The sequence below is a fragment of the Asterias rubens genome, chromosome 7 (genome assembly GCF_902459465.1).
Source record: "Asterias rubens chromosome 7, eAstRub1.3, whole genome shotgun sequence".
In the NCBI taxonomy this organism is placed as follows: domain Eukaryota; kingdom Metazoa; phylum Echinodermata; class Asteroidea; order Forcipulatida; family Asteriidae; genus Asterias; species Asterias rubens.
The window spans coordinates 12,950,068-12,960,189 of NC_047068.1; the positions used below are offsets into that span (position 1 = coordinate 12,950,068).

General features: G+C 37.7%; 2 protein-coding genes across 2 annotated transcripts; both read right to left on the reverse strand.

The window, feature by feature from the left end:
* Positions 1–1,537: 1,537 nt before the first annotated feature.
* On the reverse strand, positions 1,538–5,773 carry LOC117292223 (phosphatidylinositol-glycan biosynthesis class X protein-like). Its single transcript, XM_033774191.1, has 6 exons — positions 5,423–5,773; positions 5,029–5,116; positions 4,016–4,160; positions 2,776–3,028; positions 2,397–2,530; positions 1,538–1,871 (listed from the first exon to the last, which is right to left on the reverse strand). Exons 1-6 carry the CDS (start codon positions 5,556–5,558, stop codon positions 1,722–1,724), a joined length of 906 nt encoding a protein of 301 aa, XP_033630082.1. The 5' UTR covers positions 5,559–5,773; the 3' UTR covers positions 1,538–1,721.
* Positions 5,774–6,325: 552 nt separating this feature from the next.
* Positions 6,326–9,770, reverse strand: LOC117292224 (aminoacyl tRNA synthase complex-interacting multifunctional protein 2-like). The gene is made up of 4 exons (XM_033774192.1): positions 9,472–9,770; positions 8,521–8,667; positions 7,670–7,898; positions 6,326–7,360 (listed from the first exon to the last, which is right to left on the reverse strand). The coding sequence occupies exons 1-4, from the start codon at positions 9,592–9,594 to the stop codon at positions 6,966–6,968; spliced, it is 894 nt and encodes a 297-aa protein (XP_033630083.1). The 5' UTR covers positions 9,595–9,770; the 3' UTR covers positions 6,326–6,965.
* Positions 9,771–10,122: the final 352 nt, after the last annotated feature.

A 10,122-nucleotide genomic window follows, 5' to 3' on the forward strand; every position in this document is an offset into this window, starting at 1 on the left:
TGTTTATGTTTGTTGTGTTGTCATTTAGCCTTCGAGAAAGACTCGTAGGGTCGAAAAGTCGGGCCATTAACTGGTTCCATAACAGTGGCGCTGGCCAACTGATAAAAACTAGGATCATCCAATATGTACTTAAAGGAACACGTTGCCTTGGATCAGTCGAATTGGTCTTTGAAAAGCATTCTGTAACCGTTTGTTATAAAGCGCATATGGGTAGTAAGATGTTGTAAAAGTAGAATACAATGATCAACACAAACATGCCTCGAAATTGCGTGGTTTTCTTTTTACCTCGTCAACTAACACGGTCGGCCATTTATGGGAGTCAAATGTTTGACTCCCTAAATGGCCGACCGTGTTAGTTCGTGACTCAAAAGGGAAACCGTGCAATTTTGAGTGATACTTGTGTGGACCATTATATTCTACTTTTAAAACATCTTTCTAACCATATGCATTTCATAACAAACGTTTTCAAACGCTTTTTATAGACCAACTCGTCCGATACAAGGCAACGTGTTCCTTTAACTATTAAAGGAAATTTCAATCAATTAATGAACCAGGGTTCAAAATGGTTTACTCTTGGAATATTAAAGAGGTTTCGCACTGTACAGATACACATACAGATACCGATACGTCGACAATTTGTGTGTACACGTGACGCGTATCCGCGACTACCGTATTTTGCATACACGTTACCAACTGATACGGGATCTCATACACTTCGTAGAAAAACGGATACTGTTTTGCAGACGTTTGCTGTATTTTTGTCCCAGATCAAAAACATTTCCTGCGGAATTATTTTCACTGGTATCGTGCTTGCTATAGACAGAAAACTGTAAGTCATTTGCAAGCAAAACGATGAAAAAAAAATGCGGGTATAAAACCATGATAAAACACGGGGTCTCTATCGGTCATGTTTGTCAGAAAAACACTCATGATGAATGCGAGCGCACTCAAGTGAAAAATATACCTATAGCTTGCGAAACAAAATCCAACACGCGGCTGGCGTGAATGGATACGGTTATCATATCCGTATCTGTATCTGTATCCGTACGCTTGCGAAACCTCTCTATTAACCACATTTATCACGGTTTGATCCAACCCGTTGATTTATATGTTTTCAGGTTTACCCCAAACATTTTTTGAGTGACTGGCCAATTTGTCACTAGTCCACCAGCATTTTCACTAGTCCTTATATCAAATAAAAAAGGAATGCTTTTTAACACTGATTTAATCAGCAGGACCACTTAGAATGAATTTTGACACTATTGGTAATTGTCAAAGACTAACCTTCTCACTTGGTGTATCTCAACATATGCATAAAATAACAAACCTGTGAAAATTTGAGCTCAATCGGTCATCGAACTTGCGAGATAATAATGAAAGAAAAAACACCCCTGTCACACGAAGTTGTGTGCGTTTAGATGGTTGATTTCGTGACCTCAAGTTCTAAACCTGAGGTCTCGAAATCAAATTTTGTAGAAATTACTTCTTCCTCGAAAACTATGGCACTTCAGAGGGAGCTGTTTCTCACAATGTTTTATACCATCAAACTCTCCCCATTACTCGTCACCAAGAAAGGTTTTTATAATAATTGTTTTGAGTAATTACCAATAGTAATTTGGACTGGTCCTCACATGTTTTTACTGGCATTTGGCCAGAGCGAACCACTGTTAAGGGAGAAAGATGGTGGTATTGTCGATCGAGTACACCACCACACTGCTTGCTCAGTCTGGTTTGCTCTTTTCAGTACTCCGACTCATGACAAAGAGTAGACTGACTGTGCTGACTGCAGTGGCTAGTATAGTAACTGTGACAACAACAAATGTGTGACTCGTCTGCCCCACTGCAACATCAAAGTAGAGCTCCTTGCTCTCCTGTAGAAAAAAGAATCCGAAATTTGAAGTTGTCTTTATTTTTTGGCTTTATAAGAATGTGCTTTTATGAACCACATTTCATCCTTCTAAGCACAAAACCATTTACATTAATTTGAATTTTAACATGCTATGCAAAGGTGCCTGTCACAATGATCATTAGTGCCATTTGTATGGATCTCAGAAATTTTTTTAAATACATTTTTGGGCTCCTGGTAAATCAAAAATGGTCTTCAAAGTATTATTGTATGGAAAAATAAAAATTTAATGTATAAGTTAAATATTTATCTGTTGATTTTGATTTTTTAAAGTGATGTATAATAAAATGTGCATTTTCTTTTAATGACCTTCAATGATCATTGTGGATGTGAAACTGCAGTTAGTGACCTTGTGTAGTACTGAGCCAACGATATAGTGATTTTTTTAACAGGTGGTTCCAAAGTCTCAAGAATTCAAAATCATTAGGCATTGGCAGTTTTGTGGCATTTGAAATTATTAATTTTGTTCACCAAGGAAACATGCACTCACCCTGTTATTCAGAGGTAGAAGTTGCCAGTTGCAGAGTGTCTTGTTTGTTCCATCACAAGGAGCTTTGTAGAGCTGTACTGTAGTCTTGCCACCAGTCTTGTCTGTAGCGGTAGAAGATCTACCGCTTGATACTTCTGTAAGATCGGATTTTAAATTGTTGAAGATAAATCCTTGGAAAGCTCACTAGACCCTGCTCAGATATCGATACTATTTTATCGCAGCCATGCTAGAGTACACACATTCACTTGTCTTGCATGTACATGAATTGAACTGCATGAATAAATGTGGTTTACTTGTAACTAATACTGAGCTTTTACAAACAAAATTCATGAGGGAAGGCTAAAAAATGTGTAATCAAATTGAAAAGAAAGCATTTTACCTCTGCAACGCATTAAGAGATATGGAGCCTGCAAAATCACTATGGCAGATTGGATTTCTGGGTGGTCTGATGGCCTGTGGTATCTTAGATGGACCGTCATCTCACTAGTGAAATTTACCATATCGTTGTCGTTGTGTAGATGGGATGGACTTGAAGGTGTTATATAGGATACTTTAGGAGGATACACAAGGATGGTGTGTGCTCTGGAGAGGTAGGCTGGTTTCTCAAGGTCAATGTCCTCAAATGCCAAAATCTACAGAGAAATGGAATATATATTTTAATTAAACCCAAACCGACATAAATCCTACATAATCCACTACATATGGTTTTGCTTTAGGTCCACCACATTGCTGTGGTGAGTTTCAGTAAGTGATTTGATGGGTTGGGGACAGCTCTTAGATGGAAAAACTAGGATAAAGTTTGAGTGTGCACCATGGTTAGGCACTAACCATGGTTATTTTGACTCAAACCCAGGCTGGTCGACCATTGGTTGACTACTGTGGTCGACCATTTGGAACCAGCCTCACTGGTTTCTTCCGTTATTATTATTTTGATTCTTTGTTGGAATGGAAATAAATGTCTTCAAGTGAAAATGAAATGAAAAATAAATACATCTTACAAGAGAGAATCTCTATGATGTATGTTAGTGACTTCTTCTCGGGAGAAAGCATTCTCGGAAAAACCAGCAATAAAATTACCACTTATCTTACCTACATGTAGTTCTTTGCATAACCATAAGTAACAAATTTAGGAGAATGGCCTTGAACCTTAATTTTTGAAGATGTCGAAAGGGCAAGGCCATGTTCATTTTGCAAAGGGTCCTTCCATTGAAGATTCTTAAAAGTAAAAAGGGCACAAGATTAGGGGCAATGGAGACCAGGGGCAACGTAATGTCAGGGCCCCCATTGAACTCCAGGCCTGATTATTAGGGCACTACCAGGGGCCAATTTCATAGAGCTGCTTAAGCAAAAACATTTGGTTAAGCACGAAAATAGCTTGCTAATTTTACACAGGTTACTGGCCAAAATGTCATGCCATACACATTGCTTGCGACTGGTATTGAGCTATATTGTTTTCTTAGCATAACAATTGAGTGGAGTCTTGGCCGGTATTCTGATTATACTAAGCATGGATTATTTTGCCTAAGCAGAATTTTTTGCTTAAGCAGCTCTATGAAATTGGGCCCTGCAAACTAGTCTATTGTTTCTTGCATGTCTGATGTCAGAGTGAGATTGTGTACCTGAGGACCGCCAAACAGGGCAGAAGCTTCTGCCTGATACAGATCAACATACAGACCCTTGGGTAGACTCTCTATCATCAGAACCCGACATGTTGTGCATCTGTGTCTGGGGTCAAGAAGCACTCGCAATGAGGTTTGGACGTCCCTAGAAGAAGGGAAAAAATATTGTTGTAGTGAGCATGAGTTTTCTTTTCATCTAAAATTAGCTGTTGTTAAATGCTAGGACCTATGGTAAAAATTTATGCCCAAAACAGATTGAGAATATTTCCGTATATTCCCGACTCGGTGACTGTATTTGATTTTCTTGCCAGATAACTCAGAGGTAGATTTAGCCTAGGCTAAAACTATGAGGTTCGTTCGGCTATCGTTTCTGTTCGTGGAGACGATAGCCAAACGAACCTCATAGTTCTAGGAGTAGACTTAGCCCTAGAGCTGTCATATATGGCTTAAAGCCATTATAAACTTCCCGTAAACAGTATTGTCCAAGTCCCACACTTCATGTATCACAACTTATATACAAAATAACAAACCTGTGAAAATTAAGGCTCAATCGGTCATCGGAGTCGGGAGAAAATAACGGGAAAACCCACTCTTGTTTCCGCGCATTTCGCCGTGTCATGACATGTGTTTAAAATAAATCCGTAATTCTCGCTATCGAGAATTGATATTGTTTTAATTTTTTCTCAAAAAGTAAAGCATTTCATGGAACAATATTTCAAGAGAAGTCTTTCACCATTACCTTCTGTAAACCCTGTAAATTATTTGTAAACCTGTGAACTTTTTTTTTTTATGTACCGAAAGTGTATAATGGCTTTAAATATCACCCAATTAAGGGCCCGATACAAATTCAGAATAAGAAACTAAACAACAAGATCAATCCTGAGAATTGAAAGAACTTAGATGAAGAAGTAAAATAAAAAGTGATATGAAACTGATAGTGATTTAAATAATAAAATACAAGACGATTAAGAATAAGATAGGAATTGTTGTAAACAAACTATGCCATGAAATACCTGTGAAAGCCTTTTTTAATAGTAGATCTTGTCAATTGAATATCGGTTGGAGTTACACTACAGCAATCTGCATTCATGTCTTCTTTACCTTGACGTGCAAGAAAAATGTACGCAGAATTTGTTTCAGAATACTGTTTTTTAGTAGACCAAGTAACTGAGCGCTGTACACCTTTTTTGAAATTTTGACATTCTCGGTCGACTGAGAATGTCAAAATTTCGAATAAAGGAGTACAACGCCCCAATTACTATGTCTAGTTTTAGTTACAATAAAGTTTTAAAATTTAACATAACTTTAATAATTTTAATTAAATATATAAATTATTAAATTTGTCAATTGTGTTTGCTTTGAAAGACTTAATGAATAGACTTTGTGAATACTTAACCTCATACTTACCAACTAAAGCAATTTGTTCCTTCAATTTAGCTGGCAAAGTTTGTTCATTGTTTATTGTTTGGTGACAAAAACTGGTTTGTAACCAAAATAAACAAACCACAAATGCCGAGCAGACGACGCTGTTGAAACACCTCATTACAGAAAAATTGTACTATTTGTGCATTGATTTTATGGTAAGTCTTCCTTTTTTTGTTAATAAGAGGAAACTGATTCAATCAGACAGTATTTCATAAAAACTGCAACCTTTCAATGTGATACACGGGTTGTAAATGCTTCACAAAAAGGATCGGAAAAAAACAAAATAAATGTTCTTCTGGGACGGCGCCATCTTTGCTCGCTCCAGCGCGCCCTCCTACGGCATGATTTAACCAACTGCAGTCAAGTTGGTTAAATCATGCCGTAAGAGGGCGCACTGTAGCGATTACCTATTGCTGGGTCAAAGAAGTTGTTTGTGAACCAGCTATACAATAGCTCTATGGTTGTGAACCAATTTATGAGGACCGCAATGGAAATGAGCCTTCTCTAGTTGTTCAAGCTATCCTCGACAATTCCTCATAGATATTATCAGGTTCCTGTCTTCATGCTTATTGTCCAATGGGAAAAGTTTCCGTATGACGCCACCACTTTTTCATTCAATATGAAATAATATAGTATCTAATTTACCTCAATGAGATATCCCTTTTTGTAAAAATGAGTGAAAAAGTGGTGGCGCCGTACGGAAAGTAATCCGTCCAATGTTGTATTTTAAACAACTCTGTGAATACTCTCTTGTAAACAGAAACACTAAAACAAACAAAAGAAAAAATTATTGAGTGGGGAACTTCCTACATTAAAGAATTAAGTTATTTATGGACAAAAGGAATTTCCCTTCCTCGTTGGAAAAAGATTCAATGACAAACGAAATGTAGTAGGTTTTACTATCTTTAATTTATTAACATATTTATCTCTACAATAACGTCCCATTTAATCAGCCACTGCAAACTTTATATCATATTGCTACCACTTATAATGTCAATAACTGTCTTAAAACACATACAATGTTTGTCATAAAAATTCAATAACAGGAATTATCTTTTTTATAAATAGCAAACGATTTCTGTTTTTTCAAGCCTACCATGACTAAGTCAACCTTTGAAAAATCAAGCAACTTAAACAAAAATGAGCATTTAAAATGTTTGTTTCAAACAAGTGTCATTGAATAAATCACCTATTTTATGCACAAACAAAAAAATAACGCACTTCAACATCAGGCCCAGAATTTCATTTTGAACACGTTGAAAGGGCAAGGCCTTTTTCATTTTGCAAAGGGCACTTCCATTGAAAAATCTTTAAGTCATTTGTAAACTTTTGAATGGCACCAAGGCCAAGACCAGTGTCAACAGAGGCCATGGACTCCATGCACCTGCGTATAATTCCAGGACAGTAACACTATACCCAGCAGCTGTACTGTTTTATACATTTTTTTCAAGATTTGACATTGAGAGAAACAAATGTTAGTATCTTTAGTGGCCTGTACTTATTGGTACTACAAAGGTATTCATTGTTAACAACAGCTAGCTGCCATTTTGAATAAATCCTGAGTAGCACATGCTTTTAACCACTTCTGTACATTAGCCGGTGCCCCTGCCACCTGTCCTGCACTTTGTACAGCACTCCAACAGACGGCGTCTGCGACAGATACCGACGACCCGACCAGCCAGTCCCTCTTTCCGAGGCGTGAATTCATCGAGCGAACGGCTGCAGCTTTCTCCTTGGAGCTACCATTTAGCAGAGCCCCCGTTGCTAGATCCAACCACTGGTCGACTGATGACGCCAGGGCAATGTCTGTTGTATCGAAACCTGGGTTGAGGAGTCGGGTGACATAGCGGGCAATGTTTGCCTCCCCATGGATGGGCGATTGGGAAGGTGCAGCTACCATCATGATAGGACCATGGGACACTACAAAATAAAGAGGAAGATAATGTTATCTAAATGCAGTTTTCATATCCATCTTCAGGCATGGAATTGTTCCCCAGTGACTTTAAAACTTTCCAATGAAAGTGCTGTTTGCAAAATTACCATGACCTTTCCCTTTCAGAGATGCAATTCCAGACCTGCACCTTGCAGATTTTGTTAACTAGTTGGGAAGGAACAACTTTTACAAAGTTTTTGCATGCACATCTTTGTAGAGCAATTTTTGAAACACACACACTCTAAAACCTTTAATCCCCCAAAAAGAAAATAATAATAAAACAAGATTAAAATTACCATCTTTCCATATCAACGTGAGTGATATTTGAGCTTCGGATCTGTCCAACTGTTTAACTCCATTTCCAAGGCAACCCCACAGCTTGTCCGGCAGCGAGTTTACAGATGAATGCACATGCACTGAAGATCGACACCTGTAGCGTTCTCTAAGCATTTCAAAGAGTACGCTCAGTGAATGCGGTGGCTGGGCTGGGTTGGCGTAGACAACAATATCGTGGATTATCCCTCCCTAAAAGTAACACAGAATTTTTTGTGGTGTTAAATGTCAACTTTTGTGTATAAATTTTAGGGGTTATCCTAGCCCTTGTAGGACGTCAGTCAGTGCCACTCGTTGCATGCAACGGAGGAGTCCAACCTGGGCTAGGGTTATCCATGAATTCCTGAAAGCTTGATTAGGAACTTTGCAAATGATACAGTTCACACAGTCTGAATTTCCAATGTAACAACTACAAATCTGAAAATGAAATATGGAGGGATCTCAGAATTTTTGTAGAGATAAACATTTCAAAAACTATCAAAGTATCCAAAAATTGTATTTTAAATTAAAAACTAGTTCATAAAAAATACCAATGTCAGCAGGGGCTGCCGGGAGGTGGGTCATGATCACCTAACAAGTCAATATGAAAATGTTGAGCATTTTAGTGATATTTTCTCTGGTTCCTTGTTAATATTTTGTTCTTCAAAAGTACATACATAAGTCATAACTTCAATGAGTATATAATCTTTATTGTTTTCATTTTGAGGAGTTACCTTTCTCTGGGATGGTGTTTGTTATTGTTATAATTTTGTTGTTGTTGTTGTTATTGATGTGAGGGTGTGTGTGTGGAGAGCTTTCTAATGGTTTTATTTACCAAATTTGTGCATTGTTGTGTAACTGCACGTGCTGCTGGTTTGAACTTGATGGCAAGAGATGATACTTCACCCTCGAGGGATCTCAGCTCTTGTAGAATATGCTCTTGGCGTCGTTCCAGCTCAACAAGCTTCGGATCCTCTGTGACCTTGATGAAAAAAACACACAAGAAAAACACATAAATAAATCAACAAAACTTTTATTATTAAGATTTGTGGTCTTTGTGAGAATAAAAAAATTGGTCATGGCACAAATGTAACCATAATCCCATTAGTATACTTCTACATATTGCACTAAAAAACAAATAAACGAGGTCTGTTCCGCTAATATGTAGTGGAACGAATGGGAGAAGTACAAAGTGTATGTCAAGTTTACTTTAAAATCACTGATTGTTTGAAAGGTCACACAATGTTTTGCATTTAATTTAGATTTATTCAGTCATTAATAAGGTTAAATAACTAATTAATGTTAAAATGTTATTAATGACTAAATGATAGCCTGGGGGGGGGGGGTTTCCTTTCTCTCAATGGATAATAATTTTGCAATTTTAGGAAGGTTCTATTTTGAACAGAAAGAGAAACAAAAACGACAAACCAAACTCAATTTCAGTTCAAAAAATAAATAAAAGCAAAGCCGGCAAAGGAAAGTGGAAGTAAATCTCTGAACATGCAATGATGCACAAGCAACAGTTTGAACATTTAAGTTTGCTTAATGAAGGTCGGTAACAATTAGGGGAAAACAAAGAGCAAATCAAGGTCTAAAATCTAAGTCATGTTTGAATAAACGTGAAGTTGTCTGAACACCGTCCAGCCGGTCTAATTCTGTACTATGTGTCAGCCCGCCCAGCCGCCGTGTATAGAGGCGGTCGGCCGGCGGAATGTAGCAGCATGCATTTCATGGTGCTTCGTCAGCAATCGCACCACAGAGGAGGCGAGGGGTCGAGGGGGCTTACCTCATTTTCGCCTGTTTTGTCACCGTGATAACTGTCCATCTTAAACATGCACGTAGGAAGCTCAACTGGAGTTTTATCAAAGTCGTAATATGGCTCAACTTTGTACATTGCTGGTCCATTCATTGTTCTACAACTAAATATGGAACATCGTTTCGAGAAGCGATTGAGTTACAACGGCCCGCGTATGGCAGAATTGTACGGAAAGGAATACACATGTCCTGTATGTGTGTACAAAACCCCAACCCATGTGTTTGTGTGCACCGCAAGTAAGCACAGCAATTTGATGCAATGTTTCCTACACACAAAACAAGCATGTAATGCGTAGAAAATTATCCACACTCTGACATTACAAGGCAATCGGCTGTTTCTAACCTCGCTTTTGATTGGACAACGCTTCCTAGGACAACATTTCCAGATCTTGTTTTTATTTTGTGTTTTCTAACGTTTTGCTTCAATACGGCATTTCCTTACAAGAACCAAACTAAATGAAGAGGAAACGATATTGTCGGGATAGATTTTTTATTTATTTTATGCAAAAATTAATATAGAGTGGTTATTTCTAGTGGGTTGTTTTTGTTTTTTATAATCGGCCCGGATATTTTTTTCCAACCAATCATAGTACGGTGCATATTTTCATGTAAAATATACGTC